Below are 23,175 nucleotides of genomic sequence, written 5' to 3'. Positions count from 1 at the left end.
TCCTGCGCTCGGGGGGGGCAACGCACTGTGCCAGACCGTAGGTACTGACACGCGATCGTTCATGTCAGTTCATTTCCTTTAATGTTTTCTGTCTTTTATTTGCGCCTGATGTGTATCGCTGCTGTGGAGCGGGGCGCATCAACTTGTCCTCCGACGCACAGATCACTGATGCGGCCGGCAAGCAGGGAGCGCTCCGCTGTTTTCGCGGTCGGTAGATCTGCCTCCTGAGCACGGCCACAGTAACAATCAGGTGTCACCACCTCAAAAACTAATTTAACACGCGATCGTTCATGTTGGTTCATTTCCTTTAATGTTTTCTGTCTTTTATTTGCGCCTGATGCGTTTCGCTGCATGCTGTGGAGCGGGGCGCTGCGCGCATCACCTTGTCCTCCAACACACTGATCACTGATGCGGCCGCCAAACAGCGAGCGCTCCGCTGTTTTTGCGGTCGGTAGATCTTTTAGAACTGCAGTTCAAAGGTAACTCATAAGGTGAATATATATGAACCCAGGTAGCAGTTTTTCTTTAGGATTGAGAGGAGATGCAGGAAGATGATAAACAGACAGGACAGAAAAATAGTCAAATAAAAACAAGTTAGTTTTTGTACCTGCTGTTGCAACAAACAGACACCATTGAAGGTAATCAGAAGTGAGGAACAGAAAATGAAATAATTATTTTAATGTTTAGAGCAGCAGGAACTCCGAGAGGCTGCAGGCGCATCCGTGAGTTTGCGGCCGCTGCGCAGGGGGAGGGGGGAGATAGCTGAAGCAGAAACTACCGTTGTTAAAAGAAATGTGTTTAACTTTGAAAATGTGGGCGCAATTTTAATTGTCAAAAACTACAGCGAACCATTAGTTCATTTTGCTCAATTAGAAATAGAGGCCTGCCTCTATTACTGGCCCTCCTTCCAATAAAGGCCTGGAGCTTGGTGAGCTTGAGTCAAATACAGGCCCGGGCCTGTATTAGAGGATTTACGGTAGTTGTGTTTCCTGTTGATTTCAATTACTGGGCAGTTTTTATCAAGTAATGTGTTAAATGTTCTTAAAAATACTTCATACGCTTCGTTAACTTCTGTTTGTTCATATACCATGTTCCAAATGTTTTTTAAGAGCTCATTTCTAAGACAGTTTTATGTCTTCTCTGTTCTTATTCTTTTGTACATAATCTTGTGCCCATCATTGTTCACTTTATGGTGGCAATTATAAGACGCAAAGACTGGTAAATGGTCAGTTATATCGTTGATTAACAGCTCACTTTTTATATTTTCTTTTATTATATATGTAACTATATTATCTATTAGAATTGCACAATGAGATGCTATTCTGGTCAGTCTTGTTATCAGTGGAAATAAACCCATGCTGTACATGGAATCAATAAATTCTTTAGTACTCTTATTATGATTTGGATTCAATCGGTCGATATTAAAATCCCCACAAATAAACATTCTTTTCTGATTTACATTTGTAAATAATTCCTCCATATAATCCTTAAATATCTCAATCTTGGATCCTGGTGTTCTGTATATACAACTGACAATTAAGTTTTTCCCTTTTTCAATACTTATTTCCACTGTTAAACATTCCATTACTCCATCAACAACAGTCGTCATTCTTCCCATTCTTTCATATTTTAGGTTTTTATTAATGTAAAGTGCCACACCCCCTCCTTTCTTGATGACCCTGTCTACATGAAGAAATTCACATCCATTTATTTTAAAGTCTTCTTCTTTTCCAGGAGTTATCCAGGTCTCTGAGATGGCTATTACCTTGAATGGCTGTTCAAACTGAGTTATGTAGTCTTTTATGGCTTGAAAGTTTGCATATAATCTTCGACTATTAAAGTGAACCATTGTTATACTCTTTTCTACCTTGATTGTCTTTTTAAGTTGCTCATTTGAATAATAATTGCATTCATTTGTGTTACTGTTAAAGAAATTACAATCAGGATCAATATTGCTATCATACCCCAATAACTTATTTTCATTATCCATATGAGTTGTCAGTTGTAAACTGTCAGCCATCTGAGTTGGTTGTGCATCTTAGATCTTCCCCTCATATTTCGCTCTAATTTGATTACTGATTCATCAGTTATATTTTTCTAGTTCCGTCATCTCTTTGATGACTAGAACCTTAGCCTGCTCTGGTGTTATTTAACTTAATGAATATTTTACAGTCTGATGTCCAAGTTGCCTGTATTTTCTTCTGATTTCTCAAAACTCTTGCTTGTCTTGTTATGTCTGCATTTTTCCTGATTAGGTGTTCATTTAAATATACATTTGTACCTCTTAGCTTTCTTCCTTGTTTGAGCAGTAATTTTTTCTGTTTTCTATTAGCAAAACGAATGATAATGGCAGGTAATTGCTTTTTGTTTTTCATTGGAAGAGGATGGCATCCCTCAATATTATTACTGTCCATTTCAATACCCTTGCTGTTGAAGAAAGTCATTATCTGCTCTTCCAGAGTGCGTAGTTCTTGCTCAGGTGGCTGTCCTTTTTCTGAAGCTGCCATCCGTTCATATGTTTGATTCTTGGTTTCCAGTCCTGTCACTATCACATAATTTACGCTTGTATATTGTTCCAGATCTGACACTCTTCCTTCCAGCATAGTGATCTTCTTGTCCTTGTTCTCGCTCAGCCTTCTTAGTTCTTTAATATCATCCATTAAATTATCAGCTTTTGTTGTTTTGAAATTGTTATTTCTTCTGACATAAAGTTTAGTGATTTCTTTATGTCTTCCAGTTCCTCCTCATTATTGTTGCTCCTCTTAGGTGGCATCTTATCAGCATTAAGGGCCGCTGGTTGTGAAGCCGGCATGGTCTGTCAGCTAGCCTCGTCAGCCACTGGCTAACGAGGCTAGCTGACAGACCAGCTGACAATGAAATGATGAAATACCAGAATGTTATGTAAAATCTAAGCTCAATATTATGAAATATTTTTCATTCTTCTTTTAAAATGTCTTTATTAATATAAAGTTTTTTCAAAAGTCATTTTTTCATAATAATCCAAATTAACATTGAGCCATTTTTATTTAATTCATTCAGTTTTTATTACATAACGTCTTTTTAACAAAGACAGCTTTTATTCCATAATAGTGTTTTTTCCCATGGCTGATTTATTTCATAATAGAAAAAAATTGCATTTCTTGCAGAAATGCTGTTTGAATGCTGGATAGCCTAAACTGTAAGCTGAAGTTGCTGAACAGCTGAACTGAAGCTGAAACTAAGCAAAATTGTCAAAATGAGCTGAATGTGTTGAAAGGTGTAGAAGCAAAAATCACTAACAAGCAAATTAAGCCAAAAATTTATTGAATTATATAGAAAAATGATCCTAAACAGCAGAAAACGGAAATCTGTGAACATTGTATAAAAATCTGGACAGCTAAACTGTCTAAACACCAGTTATTTCAGTAGGACAAGTTTAGCAGTTTAATTTTTTCATTTAGCTGAACTGTGAAATTAGCAGCATATGCTAAATTTGGAAACTGATTGCTGAAGCTGCTGAATAGCTGAAGTGAAGCTGAAACTAAGCTAAACTGTGAAAATGAGCTGAATGTATTTAAAGATTTAGAAGCAAAAATCACCAACAAGTGTAATAAAGCTCAGAATATAGGTGGAGAATGGACAAAAAATAAGCTGAACAGCTGAAAAGTTTAATCTTTGAACATTGATTAAAAACTCAAAAGTTGAAATGTTTAAACAGCTGGCATTTGAGTGAGAATACTTTAATAGGTACATTTTTACAATTGGCTGAACTGTGAATTTAGAAACATTTACTGATATCTGAAACTGAGAGAATAACATATGTTCAGACTTGGTATGGAATTGATGACTGGTTGGATGAATGAAATGATGGATGGACCTTGGATGGATGGATGGATGGATGGATGGATGGATGGATGGATGGATAGATGGATGGATGGATGGATGGATGGATGGATGGATGGAAAGAAGAATGTATGGATTTATATGTGGATGGATGGATTCCTTAGGCAGAGCCAATCAATTTGATGTCTCACATAAGTAGGTGTGTAATTCCATTTAGCCAGAAGATGATTGACCTCTCTCAACCAATCAGGGAGCTGGGAGGGAGCGGGGCACTTTCCCACCTTCTGACGGTCAATCAAATTTAACTTGTTTCTAGTTTTAAGTACAGATAGTTCAAAAAGATCAAAAACAGAAGTCTGTTATTGGCTCAATATTACGCTTTTTATATTCATTCCTATGAGACTTGGTTAAAGTGATTTGTAGTTCCTTGTGTTGCCATGGTAACAGTTGACAGGAGTCTGCTTTAATAAAGCAATGTACAATGTCACATGACTCTTAAACTTTTGAACATCGACATATAAATATTGGACAATGGGTTTCCATAGACTCCAATAACACGTTTTTGAGGACAAATGGGAGGTGGCCACCACGGCCATTTTGACCGTGTCACAGGTCCCGTCAAGCCCAGACAACTCCACAAAAGGGAAGAGAGGTGGAGCTGAGGGTGGGGCTGTAAGGCTGGGATCAACTGACGACACCCGGTCGAACTAGCTACAAGCTAACCTGAAGCTAACCCAAAGCTAAAGCGGAGGTGGGAGCTAAGCTAACGGAGGTAGCAACCTAGCTACAACCAGAGTTAACTGTGCACAACACCAGAGCTTCTGAGTCAGAGATACGCTGGGCTGACCGCTGGGTAAAACCGGGTGGAACACAGAGGTCTCCGAGAGCTCCACACACCGGCAGCCACACAGCAGACAAGCGCCGCTGCGATCTGACATGTGCAGAGCTGCCGCTGGGGAGAACCGGGTGGAAAACATCGGTTTCCATCCGAGAGCTCCACAAGCCAGCAGCCCACGCAGCAGACTGAAGCCGCGATCAGACAGAGATGCGCCGAGCTGCGGGGAGGGGAGAACCGGGTGGAAAACATCGGTTTCCATCCAGAGCTCCACAAGCCGGCAGCCCACACAGCAGACAGAAGCCGTGATCAGACAGAGATGCGCCGAGCTGCGGGGAGGGGAGAACCAGCCGGCAGATGATGTCTTATTTCGAGGCTGTACCATGGGTGCCCGTCCACACCCGTTATATGGATATACACTGATGGCGATTCGCCAATGGATCGAAATACCCCGGGGAATCCAAGTAGCACCAAAGTTGTCAGCGTGAGTAAACAAACGTACTGCATGCTAGAAATTAAGTCTGTGTTGCAATAAACGGGAGTTTTCCTTTAAGCACATAAGCGAGAATATACAACTACGTGTTGGACTTGGTATGCTAGCTTAGCTAATACTAATACGTGAGCTCAAATTTGTTGGTGCAATTAGACACATTCTTACTAGATTTAATAAATTTTAGACACCTGTTTCATTTCATCATGCAGTTTGGGGTGTCGGTCTCTCAGATGCTTGGCCAAATTAGTTGTGCTGCTTGACTTCGTAGCGATCTCTTTGTAGCACTCCTTGCAAACGGGTGTGTCATGGTCTCTTGCTTTCCCCGACTCATCAGCCTTGTATCTAAAGTGTTTCCACACTGCACTTTTGCGCTTTGTGTTGTCGATTAAGTTGGGCTGTGAAGCGCCTCCCGAATTTGCTGTTGCCATTGTTAACTAAACTTGGATCAGAGACAACTCGTGCAGGAAATTGCAATGTAGCCATGCGGCGTCGTCTTCTTCTGTTTGTCCAGGAGGCGGAGGCTGCTTTACGGCATCTAGCTGTCGTGCGTGTCGGTGTACTTGAAGAAGGCTGTGTATATGTGAGACTCCATAATATCGATACCACAGGGATGGAATATCTAATTTAGGTACCACTTTCAGTATCGATTTATATCTAGGTGTTGATTTTTTTGACAACACTAGTGTAAACTAGATAATTTAAACCAAAAACATGTTTTGGTACCAGGCTGTAAACATGTTTATTTCTGCTGTGAAATTGGTATTTTTAACATGGGAGTCAATGAGGATTTGCTCGCTTCTGACACCAGCCCCCAGCGGATGAGGGTGGAACTGCAATTTTTGGTACTTCCGGGATTGCTTCAATTTTTGAGCCGCATTGTGGGGGCTTGCTTTTGAATAACATTTCTATATTAAAGTATGTTGATACAGTTGTGTCTAAAATGTTGTTAAAGGTTGTTGCTAAGCACGTTGCCATGGTAACGCAGAACACAATATCAAGTTAATACAAGACTCCTGGGACCAAGCAGGTTTAATTGATGTATCATATGTGTGGGTGCATGTTTCCTTTTAGGCAGAAGATGATTGAAAACTCTCAGCCAATGAGAGAGCAGCAAAGGAGGAGGGGGCGGTTCCTGCCTTCTGACTAGTGTTAAAATGTCAGCTATGTTGCCAGTTTTAAGTGTATAGAGCTCAGAAAGATAAGAAACGGCAGTATGTTATAGGCTTGATATTAAGCTTTTCACATTGATTTCAATGAGACTTGTTTGGGGATATCCTTATGTAGTTGTGTTACCATGGTAACAGATAACGCATTTAAAATTTAATACAAGATTCCTGAGACCAAGCTGGTCGATTTGATGTATCATATGTGTGGGTGCTCGATCCTGCTTGGACAGAAAATGGTTGAACACTCTCAACCAATCAGAGAGAAGCCCTGTTTTCCCGCCTTTTCCCCAGCTGTTGGAGGCCCGCAGTTGTATTCTTGTTAATGAGAGAAGCCTTTAAATCTGTCCTTCAGAAGTGAAATTGGACCTGTCAAACTTCTCATCACCATTCAAAACGTACAGCACCGATTTGAAAAATTCAAAGAGCGTGAGCGGCAGAAGGCTTTGGTGGTCATGTGTGTGAAATCTTGTGTGCCTACCACAAATGTTCTAGCAGATGTGAAGAGAACATTTCAGCTGTCTGTTGGCCACAGGTGCCTTTTTAAAGGGGTTTAAATGGAGGAAAGCTGGCTTTACAGCATTCAAACAATTAGACTTTACAGCAGAATGTCTCAGTCCATCAGTCAAGACTAACGGGGTGGAGCCAATGTGTCATTGGCTGCTAATTCAGTCAGACAAAAGCAATCACTCAAAATGTATGGACACGGTGCTTGTGTGTCCAAATCCATGGGCAGGATGCTTATGAGTATGGGTCCTCGCCGGTCTAGCAAGGCCGGGTCATTGCTCGACCGCTAAGACCGGATCCTAGCAGCTTTGTGGCCCATAGGTCCCGTCACAGCCGTGGCGGCAGCTACACGCAAAGGGAAAATGCTAAAGCTAGCGAAAATCGAGCAGGAACACTTAAGGAGCTACAACAGCTTCACCTCCTTCAGCAGCGTTTGTTCACAACTGTTTTCAGGTAAAGTAATTTTGTTTATTCTAGAAGCTTTCAGGACTTACATGTTAACTTTGGATCATTTCATGTATGTTTTAAGCTACAGAATGAACTGGTTAAATGTACACAACACATTTCTACAGAGTGTTATTGTGTAGGTAATTAATATAAACCAAATGCATTAAAAATGTTGAATGCAGTAGGACATTTTCTAATGTTAACTGGACCTTAGAACTTCTTATGTTGCATCAAATGGGGGTAAAACGTTTAGCCTAACAATGATTAGATCTGTCTTAAAAATGTAAATTCTCTGTAAATTCTCTGTAGTTTTTATTTAACTATTCCCTGCTGCTTTTCTTTAAACTGAACAGAATCAGTGTACTGCAGGTTATGCTTTGTTTTACATTTTTCAATAAAAAAACTTTTTTAATCTATTACAGTGCTATGCTGCACATCTGCCTCTGTGCTAGTGAAGTTGTGGCCCTGGAGGATGAGCCTGAGGAAGATGTGTGTGGAGGAGGTCAGTGGTGCTCTGTCCTGGAGGAGGTACCATCAGACCACCACTATTGTTAACAGGCAAGTCATTCATAGAACTGTAACAGCCGTCGTCTGAGCCAGCCCAGCAGTCCCTGTAGATGGACGATGGAGTGGACAGTGAGAGGAAGCGTCCCAAAGCTCTCTCTGCAGACCGTCCTGTATGATGTTCCACCCTCTGGCCAGAAACTTTCAGCCATGTGTCTGCTCCAGCCCTCCATCCTGTCTGGATCCTCCTGCAGCAGATCCAGCTACACTGCCAAAGATTTCCTGTTCACTCAGTTTAAATAAATGATCCAGGAAGAGTCACTCAGGTTAATCCTGCTTTAACCGTACATAACTGGTCCATACTGGTTTTGATCTGTAAATAATTGTAATGAATTATAAATAATCTTGTCTCCTTACCATCTTTTCATTTTCTGTTCTTGTAACATGTTCAAAAACATCTGAAATGAATAAAACTGGTGATAAAATCAATGACCAGAAAATGTTATCAGTTAGTATTTGTTTTAAGAAATGTGTTCAAATATCAAACAACTAAATAACATTAACATGATGACCGTAGAAGGCCTCTCTCCCAAGAGGACCACCAGGTAAAGCCTCTCCTGACCCTGGACACCTGCAGTCCTAAACAGAGAAAATCAGAGACCACAGGTGACAAAATGCAATAAACACATTTTTACATTTATCCACATGAGAAGATAAAATATATATTCTTCACGCAAACAATTTTTACCTTTATTAAAACGTGTCAGCTGTGTAAATCCCTGAATGTAAAACTACTTTTCACAGCAGAACACAGAAGAACTACTGTACTCATGAGTAGACGGCTTCACTCTTCACCTCTAAGCTTAATAAAAAGGCTCTGTTGTTCCTAAAACAAATGACAAGTTTAATTTGCCACACATACATACACACACACACACACACACACACACACACACACGGGAATAACTACGGGACCCGCAATGCAAGCTCGTTCTGGTATATTTCTGCCTACAATGTAATTTAAAAAACAAATACACAAACGAAAAATGTCTGTAAACAGAACCGCTTTAAGCTTTTTAGTTTTCTACTGCTAGTTTTTAAACAAACTTACGTTTAAAACGTCACAGCTCTCCCCACTTTCTTTTCCTGATGAAAATCCACAGCCGGTGCGCAAAACATGCTGGGATAGCCTTGTTCTACAGAGAAATCCAGGAAAACCAAACGATGTGGAAGGATTAACCAATGGTGTTGCAGGTGACACCCACTGGCTTGACCGACGGACTGAGACATTCTGCTGTACAGTCTCATTATGAAATGAATCAGCCATGGGAAAAAACACTATTTTGGAATTAAAGCTGTCTTTGTTAAAAAGAAGTTATGTAATAAAAACTGGATGAATTAAATAAAAATGGCTCAATATTAATCTGGATTATTATTAAAAAATTACTTTTGAAAAAAAAAACTTTAAATTAATAAAGATATTTTTAAAGAAGAATGAAATATATTTCATAATATTGAGCTTAGATTTTATATAACATTCTGTTATTTCATCATTTCATTGTCAGATTACATGATTGTCTAGTATTTCTTCATGTAGATATTTATTTCATAATGTCTTATGTATTTATTGAATTTTGAATACTTTTGAGTTCCATAGATAGACACTCTTGTAATTCAGACAGTTTATAGAACTTAGAATCCTTAAATGAGCTGTACAACGGAAAATCATCTGCATATAGGTGATAAGAGACATTATGAAAATACTCAAGTATCTGTCCAAGAGGGTTTATGTACAGCAGAAACGAGAATGGGCCCAAAACAGAGCCTTGGGGTACCCCACAGAAAAGATCAGCAGAATCTGACATGATTTGGTTTCTACAGTCACTGTAACTTCTGTTACAAAGGTACGATCTAAATATTAGTTTATTTTGACTGTTTTTTTTTGTCTCCAACACAGGAGAGACTGGTCTTATCGGTGCTGCCGCGTTTTGTAGTTTTGGAAATGATCAACGACATGACAAATGTAGAGGACGAACACCTCCAGCATCAGTTCCACAGAATCTACATCCACCGCTACGAGAATGTCAGGTGAGGAACTTCTGTCATCGGGCCGGAGCGGGTGGACGCCGGATGGTTTAGAAGAAACACAACTGGAATTATTTATTTCTTTAAAGGTTTCTCATTTCAGAGAAATGTCATAATTTTAAAGAGGAAAATATCAAGTTATTCCTCTGGAGTGAGAGCTTTGTTAATGCAAGCTGGTTTCCTTCCTCTGGAGGGCAGAGACCTCTGATGTTAGACACACACACACACTCACACACATACACACACGCACATGCACACACACACACACACGCATATGCACGCACACACACACACACACGCACATACACACACACACACACACACACACAGGCAGGCACACACACGCACACACACACACACACACACTCACACACACACACACACACACACACACACACAGGCACACACACACACAAGCACATGCACACACGCACATGCACACACAGGCACACACACACAGGCACACACACACAGGCACACACGCACGCACACACACACACACACACACACACACACACACACACACACACACACACACACACACACACACACACAGGCACACACATACACACATGCACACACACACACACACAGGCACAGACACACACACACACACACGCTCACACACACACACACACACACACACAGCTCTGATGAAACGTGTGAAGCTGGACAACAGCGACACTAACAGCCTCCAGATACAGCATCAGGCGGTCTGCATTAATGAAGCTCTCTGCAGTTTAAACCTTAAACAAATTGAAAGTTTACTCTTCCAGAATCTGTGAGGATTCTTTAATCTTAATTCATCTCAAAAATGTTTTTCTGTGCCTATTTTAATTTACTCGTATTGTTTCCTTATCATAACAATTACATGTTTCCTGTAAATGAACTTAGACACATTCATTCATTCATTCATTCATTCATTCATCACTTACATTGTAAGTTTAACTAGTGCTCTGAGTATTTTAGCAACTAACCCAGAAGTGAAAGTGACATTTCCGTATTTTATTCAGCATTCTTTTCGCAGATGTCAAAGGCTTCACAAACCTCTCCACGACGCTTTCAGCGCAGGAGCTTGTACGAATGTTGAATGAACTTTTTGCACGTTTCGACCGCCTCGCACACGTAAGCAGATAAAACCATTTTGTGTTTTAATCTGATGTTTTCATTTATCTTCAGATGTTGTCCGATTTGCCTGCTTGTTTCAGCATCAGTGAGGCTTCACAAGGATGCTGGGGGTCCATGACCAGACTCCAAATGCTGTTTTTTCTCATTTACTTACAGTTTTAGTGTAATTAGCATAACTTCCATTTTAGGTCTTGTTGTTGCACCATGGCTTCTTTATGTCATCGAGCCTGCTGGACCAGAAGTGCATACATTATTTATAAAAACTTTTCTGAAAACAAAACTCATAACCATGATGGGTAGTCACGGTAACACAGTAAACGACCCGTCTAACTTATTACTATGCAAATGAGGTAACACACTAACCCCTCCTTTCTACCGGAGCCGTCAGCAGCACGTTACTGCAGCAGCACGTCTAGCTCGCGTAAGCTGCTGCTTGGCCCTTCCCACCAGAGACGCGTAGCAGCAGGGGAGCAGCTGTCACCGACAGAGCATGAAGTCACACGAGTGACTTCGTCGGTAAACACAACAACAAGCAGGAGAAAACGACAACATGGCTCCAAAAGGTTTATGTTTTATGTTCTGTCCATTTTATAATGGACGTACGTATACGGACCTGAAAAACAAAGGAGACCGCTAGCTAGGTGATAACTTCTCACGGGGCCGCACAGTAACTTTTTTTAACGTAAAGCAACCGGAAGGCAGTACCTTTCTTTATTCTGAAAATCTCGGGAAGCTTCGCTCTGTTTCCGCGTCCGATTTCCTGTCTTTCCTTCCCCAAAAATGTCGAACCTGACCCGTTTCAGCGGCGTAGCGCGTAGAAAATAGAACCGTGTCGGTACAGGATCGGCTCGGGGTCCTTCGACTGCCGATGACGTCACATTACTGCAAATCTACTCGGCTTTCACACATACGTTTTGGAAAGACATCAGCAGTTTTGTTAATAAATTCTTGTTTGTTAACACCTAAATGTTTCTTTATAATTGTAATTTGTTAATAAAACACCATATTATCGTTGTTTTGTAAAGAATGTGAAACTGCCTAAAACCATCGGACTGACAAAAAATAGAACAGTTCTTATATGTGAAGCCACATCTGTTTGTATTAATGTGGAGTTCGTCTGTATATTTCCTTAGTTGTTATCTAAATACATTCTTTGACTCAAAATATTGCTTGGTGTCTTTCAATAAAGTTCTTATATTTTATTTTGCCCCATTTCATCAACATCAAGAGCTTTTGAGGGTCACCATTTATCATTTGCTTATATTTTACATTTCCTTTAGAAATTCAAACATATTTTCTCCAAAAAGAGTTGATTTTTGGACTACAGGACTACAACCGCTAAGACTACGACCGCAAAGTTGTTCTGACCAATCTAAATCATAACGTGTTAACGTCACTTCTGTAAGCTTCATGTTCAGCCAATCAACTACTTTGAAGTCATCGGCAGTCGAAGGACCCCGAGCAGATCCTGTACCGACACCGGCGTGTAAGGGCCGGGTTTGGAGCTAGGATTGGGACAATATTCAATGTAACTTGTACCAAGTTTTGTAACTTGGAACCCTGCCCTCCTCTCCCAATGATTGGACAGGAATTCGAGAAACATGATTGGTAGCTAAGACTCGTGCTCTCATTGGCTCCACCCAAGTTCCTCCCACCAAAGCTAGAATTGAGACAAAAATTATTTGTAACACTGTAGATTTGAGGTTTGTACCTGTAGAATGAAATGTATGTTTTGAGAGTTTTGATTTCAAAAATGTACATTGATTTTCTTATTTTGGAAGTCTGCCAGGTAAAAACTGAAAGTTTCAGGTTTCTGAATGAACGTTTGATGTTGCAAAATGAGTAGTAAATGTACAAAATAACAGTTTGATTTTACAAAATAAAATACATGTACAAAATGAAATTTCCCTGTTAAAAAACAAGAAATACAAGTACAAATTGAGAATTACAAGTTAGAAAACTAAAGTTACAAGTTACGAATCCAAAGTTACATGTCATGAAACATGTTCCAAGTTACAAAACTGGGTACAAGTTACATTGAATATTGTCCCAATCCTAGCTCCATAGCCGCGACATGCTTCTCCTGAGACGCGGTCGACTCGCGCTGCTGACCGCTCCTGTGGAAAAGGTTCTGTTGACCACAGCGGTTCCTATCAGCAGCTATGACGTGCTGCTGCAGTAACGTGCTGCTGACGGCTCTGGTGGAAAGGAGGGGTTACAGCTACCATACAGGGTATTTATGCTTTTCCCGTGCCACCTGGACGTTTCAGGGACAGACCAGCTACGGCTGCAGCTGTTCATTATTGTAATAATCAATTAATGCGCCACAGTAATAAATTGAATAATATTATAATCTGATTAGCTATTTTATTTCCTTTGCTTTGAAAATAAGGGAAGAAAACACATGTTAGCTTTTAGCGGTAGCAACAAAATAACACTCATTCTCAGTTAGCATAGCTGGCGATACTCAGTTTATCCTCATTTAACTCCAGATCCCACACCTGGTCTTAGATCAGCAGCAGCTCACAAGGTTGAGCAGGTTGTCCAGTAATCGGAAGGTTGCAGGTTAGATCCCGGCTCCGGACAGAGACTTTTGCTGTTGTGTCCTTGGGCAAGACACTAAACCCCCCTTGCCTGCTGGTGGTGGACGGAGGGACCAATGGCACCACTGCTCCACAGCCTCACCTGTCAACAAGCCCCAGGGCAGCTGTGGCTACATGGTAGCTCATCACCACCAGTGTGTGAATGGGTGAATGATACACTGTGGTGTAAAGCACTTTGGAGCCCTCTGACTCTGACAGGTGCTACACGAGTGCGGGTCATTTATCATCACCCCAGGTGCCTGTAGCACCTGGATGCTTTGTGCTGAGACTCTGGGACATGTACGTTGTGAACAAGAGAAACGTTCTCGTGATTACGAGATGCTGATCCTTATTTTGTCCTCGCACTGACGGTAACGAGCAAAAGGGCCAGATGGTCAAATTGGTAGATTTTAATACTCCAGCTTACTGGAAGTATTTTAAGATTGTTTTAATACATAAAAAGTTACTTTTACCAGCAAAGCATTCCTTTTTTGTGTAAGTAATCACTAAAGAAACTGAGACTGAGACTTTTGAATTATGTAACTAGCAACTGTAACTAGCTACTTTTTTCAGTAACAACACTACTCATGACAATGTGATGATGTTTTTCTGCTGCAGGAGCACCACTGTCTACGAATAAAGATCCTAGGAGACTGTTACTACTGCGTGTCCGGCCTCCCCGAGCCCAGACCAGATCACGCTCACTGCTGCGTGGAGATGGGACTGAGCATGCTCAAAACCATCAGGTGAAGGATGAGTTTTAATAAAACTAATAACTATACTAACATCACCCATCACTGACAGAGTCACAAAATGCTTCAGGGACAACCTAAACATCATAAAGTCATTAAATCAGAAAGTTTTACAAACAAAACCACAAATACCACAAATATATTCAAACGTTGAATTATAAAATATTCATAAATGTCATAAAACAAATGAAAGAAAAGTTTAAATTTGAGTTAAAAAAAGAAGAAAAGCAACAAAGATTTAGGTAAAAGCAGCTTTAAATCAAATGGTCTATCTTTGTAAAGCACCTCCTTAGGGTTCTACAACCCCCCAAGGCGCTTCACAGCACAATCAGTCATTCACCCATTCACACGCTGGTGAGGATGAGCTGTGAAGGCACAGCTACATAGCTCCAGAAAATAATCTCAGACGGTGCCTTTAAGCAGCTTCAGATATCATTTTCATCAATCAGCAATCCAACCTGGTTTCTGCAGAAGCCCTACGAGTTAGGAAGCACTGCTCTAAGGTCAGAAGGGCTCTGATGGGAATCTGAGACGACAGTCTGGAAGGAGTTCAGTTAAGAACTAATAAAACACACTAGATCCACTTGATTTTGATGTCCATGGTATGGTTTCTTCTTGCAGATACGTAAGATCTTGTACAAAACATGACATCGACATGCGTATCGGGATCCACTCAGGCTCGGTTCTCTGTGGCGTTTTGGGACTCAGGAAGTGGCAGTTTGACGTCTGGTCCTGGGACGTGGACATCGCCAACAAGCTGGAGTCTGGAGGCATCCCAGGGTGAGGAAAGCCATAGGTGTTCTTGTCAGTGAAGATCCAAACCTCAAATCTTTACCCGCCAAATGTTCTGCTTTTCACCTTGAGATGCATGATGGGAGTTTTCACCTCCATGCTGTTTTTTGAACGTCCTCCCAGTGTGACCATACTGTGACCTTTGATATTTACTGGAATACAATCTCTTCAAATTCTAATTCTAATTCAAAGATACTTTATTAATCCCAGAGGGAAATTAGAGTTTCAGTACACACAATTCTGATATCAGACATACATACATAGACATAGTCACATGACAAGAATTGGTGATTGTGGTCATTCGCAACCCGAGTCGCGCCACCTTAATAGAGATCAGAGGGTTTACATGAGGATTGAGTCAGGTGGAGGGAACAAAAGGCATTTCAGAGTTACCCTCCACAGAGAGGGCAGCTTTGCTATGCAAAAAACACCTCAGACAGAAATGCAACAGACTTCAGACATCACACAACATAAGTGTCCACTAGGTGGGGAGGTAGGGTTGGGGACTCTCCACACGTCAGTACATGCAGCCACGATAAGCAGCGCTTATCACCTCCGTTTGGACAGGGGCGGGAGGTATTTGGGTTTAGAAAGCACAGTGACTTCTGGAAACTATTCAACGGCCTTCACCGGTCGCAGACCTGCCCGGGCTGGGATAGGGAGACAGAGTTACCATGGCGACGGCAGCATTCCACGTTTCTTCTGAGGGGGAGTATTCACTTCAGCCTCACAGGCTCAAGGGCACCAGATTCAGATAAGAACTTGTTTTGGGGCCAGACAGAGATAATTTCCTCTCTGTCTTAAAGTTATGTTGGTCCTCAACCCCTCTTAATCCAATAATGGCATAAATTAATCTATCCCAATCCGTGCTGACCCGTCAACTCTCTCCTTGATCAAATCAACCTTCTGTGCCAGAGTCTGAATCTCAGCCAAAGGTCCAAGCGTTCGACTCATCTCAACAATTATATGAGTTTGTGCGTTCAAAGCGCTGTGTAATCCATCCCTGAGCTTCAAGATTGAGCCAATATTCCTCGAAAGCTCATTAATTTTCCGGTAAAACAGGTAACCACTCAGGCCAAAAAGCAAGAAACCTGACACCAACACCACAAATATCCACACGTCTTCAGAATCCTCTACAGACAGTTGACAGACCCAAACTCAGAAGATCTTGAGCTGTCTGATCTATGCTGCATTTATCTGGTGAGAAACTCCATCAAAGGTGCTTCAGGAACTTTAGAACTGTAGGAGTTATTCAGTCACTCTCAGTCTGGTACCTCACCATGAGATGCAACCAGGAGCAAACTCAACAGGATCAAACTGGGACACGCAAACCCTTCCACCACGATGAGGTGGAGATTCATGAACGGGGGGGGGGGGGGGATTGAGGGGAATTTATTTTCCTTATATGTTTCATGTCATTATTGATGCTCTTTTGCAGAGTTCAGAATACTCTGGAACGCTTTACTACTCATTAAACATGGTCATCCTGCTTCTTCCCCTGAATACAGAGGAGATCAGAACTCCATCGTGTTGGAGCAGGATTGTACGAAAGGGCTGTAGCCTTGCATGGCTACCAGATGGTCCATATTGAGAAAATGGTGCTGCAACAACATTTTTGGGGTGATTTGTTCTGATGGATGAACTTTTAGCATCTGCTTGATCAAATCTGTCTCTTCGCCTTCTACGAGATTATTTATCTGTCTCAGTTTAAATTTTTTTTACATCATCCAGGGAGTTTATCCTGGGGAGAAAGTCGTTGCTCAGGGACTTGTCAGAAAGCCTCAAACTTCTCTGGTTTGAAAAGTCAATCCAGAAATGATTAGAAATACAAATAAAGAAATATAAAACTGTAAACTGTGTGTGGGCTGTGAAATTAGCTGTGTGTGTATTTGTTTGCTAACCATCCATTTAAACGACAGGCTCATTTACATAAACTTTGCTTTTCTGTTTAAGGAGGATCCACATATCCAAAGCAGCTCTGGACTGTCTCAACGGCGACTACGAGGTAGAGGAAGGCCACGGCAAAGACCGGAATGACTTCCTCCGCCGCCACAACATCGAGACGTACCTGATCAAGCAGCCCGAGGAGAGTCTGCTCACTCTGCCGGAGGACATCATGAAGGAGGCAGCGAGCTCAGCCGACCGCCGCTCCAGCAGCACCACCTTCAACGAGGCTTCCTGGAGCCCCGAGCTCCCCTTCGACAACATTGTGGGGAACCAGAACGTGAGTCTGGCTGCAGCGTGAACGTGTTTATTTTGATCTGACTGTCTGAACAGACAAACAGTCCTGCAGCTGAAGATTAAAACTCTTTCTAGATTGAGTCTGGGGGTGGGCCATATGATGTCATTCACAATACCTGAAAAGTAAATCATGATGTTCTAGTTACGCTCACTTGGGTCAAGCAACACGGAGTTATTAAAGTTTAGAAGGCATTCACGGCTCTCGCAGTATTCACTCGTAAGAGTCATTCTAGTTATGGAGGTATTTTGGCTGCTGCAGGCCTCCGTACCTGTTACCTGGTCACATCGGTGGGTTCTACACAAACAGGAAGTGCCTGCTAACTCTAGCTGCTAACTAAACATTAATGATGTGACCAGCTCCAGCGCATGCACCCATGTCCTTCTTTTTATTTCTATAGTTTTCTCCACAAACAATGGGAATGTCAAGAAAGCGTGTTTGCCGTGTTCATGCCAGATATAGATATCCCAAAACATGGGTTTACTTGCTTTTATCCTCCTTTCTCCTCCAACCCCTTGGACCCTTGCATGTCCTCCCTCAACTACGGCGAACCTCAAGGACAACAAACATCCTCTATAGCACAGCAGTCCTCTTTCTTCTGGGTTTTCTGATCGGAAGGTCCAGCGTGTTCAGTATAAACTACTTTTAGGTTGCATTGGGTCGTACCATCAGTGTGTTTAGTTGAGCTACAGCAATAATCAAGGTACAAATGAAAGCCTTTATCCTGGTTTACATGTCGGTTAGAAAACCGAATTGTGTCATGAGTCATGCGCCCTTTTGTGTCGGCATTCTCTCTGTTAGCCTATAGCAACACAAATAGTAAACAAACACTCACGTGAGTGAAGCAGAAGGAGTGTAAACAGGATATGAAGAATAGCCGAAGGAACAACGCTGCAGCGCAGCTGATACGGTGCGTACCGTATGGTTGGTGGTGGTACTTTGTGGCGGTGATATTATCAGAAGGCCACCTCCGCAGCCTCGGCGCTTCTGGAAGGGGAGTACCCAGCCGGTCCCAGCCCGGCTAGGCTGCAGAGAAACTCAGTTTCAGTTTGTTCCACTTCTGCCAGACGAACGCGTTTACATGCATTTTACAAATCCCATGTCAGTCGAACTAAGGCAACAGTTTGGTTTTCTGTGAGAACACAACTTGTGACTTTTGCCCTGGCTAGGAGATGTAGAGTTTGAGATGGAGCTGAATACAACTGAAAATGTTGTACAGTGCACTCCTGGCTTAAGTGGAATCATGCAGAACCTTCTTAAAGCTTCACTGCAGGACGATGTTGTCTGAGAAGACAGGCCATTGCTTTAGCAGTGCATGGGATCTTCCCAGTTATCCTGGCTGTTTGTTGTTTTTCTTTTTCTTTGTTGAAACAAGGGACGTCTTTCTGTTTGAAGACTTGGTAACGACTCATCGTGTGTGTCCGCCTGCCTGGTTTTGAGGATGATGAGCTTCAGATTGAGTGGCTGCATTAAACATCTTCTCATCTCTCAACCCATCTTTCTCTAATCTGAGACAACAAATAAGCCGCTGCAGATGTGGTGTTCGGGGTCATTTGTTGTTTTCAATTCTGAGAAGCAAAATGAATCCATTCTGTTTTAACTGGGTTGTGAAGAAGGTTGGAGGACCTGTATCGTGCTATTTTACTCCTCCCAGAGCAAAGATGGGCACAATATTATAAAAAAGTATAATTATGGGTTGATGGTGGCACAGGAGTTAAGTGCTTGCCCTGTGATCAGAAGGTTGCAGGTTCGAGCCCCTCTCAGTCTGTCTCTGTCGTTGTGTCCTTGGGCAAGACACTTAAGCCCCCTCGCCTGCTGGTGGTGGTCGGAGGGGCCGGTGGCGCCTGTGAATGGCAGCCTTGCCTCTGTCAGTGCGCCTCAGGGCAGCTGTGGCTACATCGTAGCTCATGGAGTGGAAGACTGATTGTGTTGTAATGCACCTTGGGGGGTTCCAGGACACTATTTCAAATACAGGCCATTCAATATACGATAACATATTAATGCTGGCACTATTGAGATGTTATTTTGTTAATAGGAGTTCTTTTCTTGAGCCATTCCTTCAACCTGGAAACAGGACTTTTGGATTTGACTGGACAGGGATCCTGTCCTCTTGCAGACAAAAATCTATTTTTTAATTCAAGTTCTGAGAACAACTGGAACGCATCATTATATTTCATACATATAATTGTTTCAATATAAATGTATAACGAGCATTTTCATTTTTAAAGTGTGTATTTATTGGTTAAATAAATATGTAAACAAGTGACCTGCTAGCTACCAAAGCTGCAACTACTAAGCAACAAACCAACCATCGATAACTATAAAAATCATTTTAGATATCAGCCCGATGGCAACAATTAGTTGACTGGAAATTAAAAAAGATGTTTTTGTCTAAATGAAGGTGTAGTTCATTTTCATAGACGTAAAAGTCATGGAGAAGTTCAGACTGCTACATCCGGTTAGACGGCTCATGCTGTCCTGCAGCAAAAACTGGAAACAGGGTTTAGAAAGTCCTCCGTGAAGTTCTTGATGCAGAGTTTCTCCTTCCCTGAAAGGCTCTGGCTCCAGAGAAAAACAGGCTTTTGTTGTCTTGCAGCTGAACTTCCAGATAATAGTAAATGGCCTGTATTTGATATAGCTCCTTCTAGAGTTCTGGAACCCTCCAAGGCGCTTTACAACACAATCACCCATTCACACCCTGGTGGAAATGAGCTACAACGTAGCCACAGTTGCCGTGGGACGCACTGACAGAGGTGAGGCTGCTGTACACAGGCGCCACCGGCCCCCCCGACCACCAGCAGGTAAGGTGGATTAAGTGTCTTGCCCAAGGTCACAATGACAGAGACAGACTGAGCGGGGCTTGAACCTGCAACCTTCTGATTACAGGATGAGCACTTAACTCCTGTGCCACCATCGCCCCAGGATGGCAGGATGAACTTCAGGGTTGATTGTAATGTCCAGGGGCCTCATTTATCAAGCGTGCTTGCGCACAAAACGGGGTCGGAGAATTGTGAAAGAAACTTTTCACGCAAACTTTGGGATTTATGACAGAAAACTTAGCGGAAAAATGTGCACAACTTTAAGTTGACTAAGGACCTGGACATTTTGGACATGGAGAGCACCTGCAGTGCTGCTGCTGAGAAGGATACAATTATGAAATCCTGCAACATTATCACTTGTACTGCTTCGTTTTCACACAGAGCAAGACCCCCACATGCACACACACACACACACACGCACACACACACGCATGCGCGCACACACACTGCCTGAAGCCAGAATACAGAATGCAGAAATCAGCAAGGGGACAGATTGAGACAGAAAGTCATGCGTCAGTGACTGTGTGTGTGTGTCCTGACACTGTGACCCGATTGATCATGCGTCCTGGCTACTTGGACAAGGGAGATCTCTGTATGGGTGACTGGTTAGCGTGCATGACTTTCACCCGGGACTCTGGGGATCAAATCCTGATCAGATCTTTTTTTTATATCTGACACATCTCTCTGAAGAACTCACAACATTGACGGCTTCAGCAACGCTGTGCCACTCCGTGGATTTTCTCTTATTTGTTTTGCAAAAGTACTTCCTTTCATTTCTCCACCTCACCCACAGGTACATCAATTTCTGCTTCTGTGAAATTGCGCTTCCTTGATCTGCCTTGATCTGCGGTCATGATCGAAATGCTGCAACAAGCCGGCCTATGCATATGCATGAGATCCACAAGGCACTTTGCATTGACTTATTTATGGCAGTAAGTGGGCGTGGTGAGGGCGGGATGTGACTAAAATGCAGCTGAGAAACTTTCTCGTTAGTCTCTGATTTATGAAGCGGAGATTGCGTGCAGCTGTGCGTACTCCATGTTTGATAGATCACAAACCTACTTGGTGTAAGTACATTTTTTTGCTGAGCTTGAGTACGGTTTTAGTAAGGATTCTACGCAATGTTTGATAAATGAGACCCCTGAATAGCAGAATACCTCTGAAGTAACAAGAATCAGAGGCTGAGGGTCAGGTGATACATTTAATTAATGATAAATAAATACATTTTTTATTTCATTAAGTGATGTCAGTAATGTTCCTCTGATGGACACAAAACCCCATGGTGAGGGGTTCCAATCACATTCCTACAGATTTTCAAAATAAAATAAAGATAAGTGGGTCTTTAGATATTTATTGACTCATGATGATTCAACCACAAAATCCTGTTTTTAAAACTGTGGAAATGCTTCTGATGTTACATTTTCATTGACGTGCTTTTTTCTTGGTGTCTCATGATCTTAAATACTCTGCTGAGTTTCTGCCGGGGGGGATTCTTCCTGAATGCGTGGCTCGAGTAAACAGGAAGGTCACATGACCGGACCTCATTTTTATCCTTATTTATTTAACCAGGAAGGTTTCATTGAGATTAAAAACCATATTTTCAAGGGAGTCCTGGCCAAGAGGCAGCAAAAGTTTCAGTTACTAAATTACTCAGTTACAGGTAAAGTTATGTACCAAAGTATAGAAGCTCTCTATCTGGTTTCAATTTATAAATGTGTTAGGAGAGACTTGAGATGTGAGCGCATCAGACCGACGCGCTCATGCACAACGCCTTCATAAGGGTGAATATGTCTGGTTCTTATTGTGACGACCTTTAGGTCTGACCTCGGTTGTATTTTACTGGCTCGAGCAGCAGCTGTCCAACGACAGTGTTGTGTTGCATATAAACACGGATGACCCCTGCAGCACACGTGGTTCCCCTGATGGTGGAGATGACTGAAGCTAAGTGATAATGAATTCTCCGTGTCGCTGACCCAACTCGGCCTTTAGCTTAAAGCTGCCGAGGCTCGAAGCGTCGTCTCAGTCACAATCAGGCAGCGTGTGTCAGATATGTTAATCATGTGACGCGTGTTCTCATTCACATGCATGAGAGGTTCAAGTTCAGCTTCAGTTCAGCTCTCCCTCCTATTTTTAATTCTAGAATCTAATTAGTTTACATCTCATTTACGCTGATCTGCTTTTCTCATTCATGAGGTAGGCTGTTTATAAATGTGCTCTGGAAGCCAGTGGGAGCTCAGCTTTCCTGGCTGGGCTGCAGGAAGACGATGGCACCCTCGTTAACAAACCCACAAAGGTCACTGAAATAACAGGAAGCTGGCCAAAGATGATGAAAAATCTAGTTTTACTGAAAATCAGACATTCCTCTGAAAATTATAAGGAAAACATTTTTTAACTGGTCTGGATCTGGGGCCTCATTTATCAAGCTTGCTTACGCACAAAACAGGGTCAGAAAACTGCGAAAGAAACTTTCCATGCAAACTTTGGGATTTATGGAAGAAAACTTAGCGGCAAAACGTGCGCAACTTCAAGTTGACTAAGGACCTGGCTTACGCACATTTTGGACATGGAGAGCACCTGCAGTGCTGCTGCTGAGAAGGATACAATTATGAAATCCTGCAGCATTATCACTTGTACTGCTTTGTGTTCACACAGAACAAGACCCCCCACATGCACACACACACACACACCCAGTCTGAAGTGCAGAATAGGGAATGCAGAAGATCAGCAGGGGGACAGATTGAGACAGAATGTCATGCGTCTGTGACAGTGTGTGTGTGTCCTGTCACTGTGACCCGATTGATCATGCGCCCTGGCTACTTGTACAAGGGAGATCTCTGTTTGGATGACTGGTTAGCGCGCGTGACTTTCACCTGGGAGTCTGGGGATTGAATCCCAATTGGACCATTTTTTTTATCCAACACAGATCTCTCTGAAGAACTCACAGCATTGACAGCTTCAGCAACGCTGTGCCACTCTGTGGATTTTCTCTTATTTGTTTTGCAAAAGC

The 23,175-nt window shown here is 42.2% G+C and overlaps 1 protein-coding gene across 3 annotated transcripts in view; it reads left to right on the top strand.

The window, feature by feature from the left end:
• Positions 1-23,175, top strand: part of adcy8 (adenylate cyclase 8 (brain)) — a 119,188-nt gene that overhangs the window by 62,634 nt on the left and 33,379 nt on the right. For all 3 annotated transcript variants that reach the window (XM_015956432.3, XM_015956431.3, XM_054747045.2), the window contains exons 3-7: positions 9,729-9,859; positions 10,870-10,981; positions 14,185-14,312; positions 14,940-15,098; positions 17,064-17,334. In XM_015956432.3, the coding sequence (XP_015811918.1) occupies positions 9,729-9,859; positions 10,870-10,981; positions 14,185-14,312; positions 14,940-15,098; positions 17,064-17,334 (801 nt within the window). The remainder of the gene's footprint in view (positions 1-9,728; positions 9,860-10,869; positions 10,982-14,184; positions 14,313-14,939; positions 15,099-17,063; positions 17,335-23,175) is intronic.

The sequence above is a fragment of the Nothobranchius furzeri genome, chromosome 11 (genome assembly GCF_043380555.1).
Source record: "Nothobranchius furzeri strain GRZ-AD chromosome 11, NfurGRZ-RIMD1, whole genome shotgun sequence".
In the NCBI taxonomy this organism is placed as follows: Eukaryota; Metazoa; Chordata; class Actinopteri; order Cyprinodontiformes; family Nothobranchiidae; genus Nothobranchius; species Nothobranchius furzeri.
The sequence above is the reverse complement of the archived record's forward strand: the minus strand, read 5'-3'. Positions and strand labels throughout refer to the sequence as shown.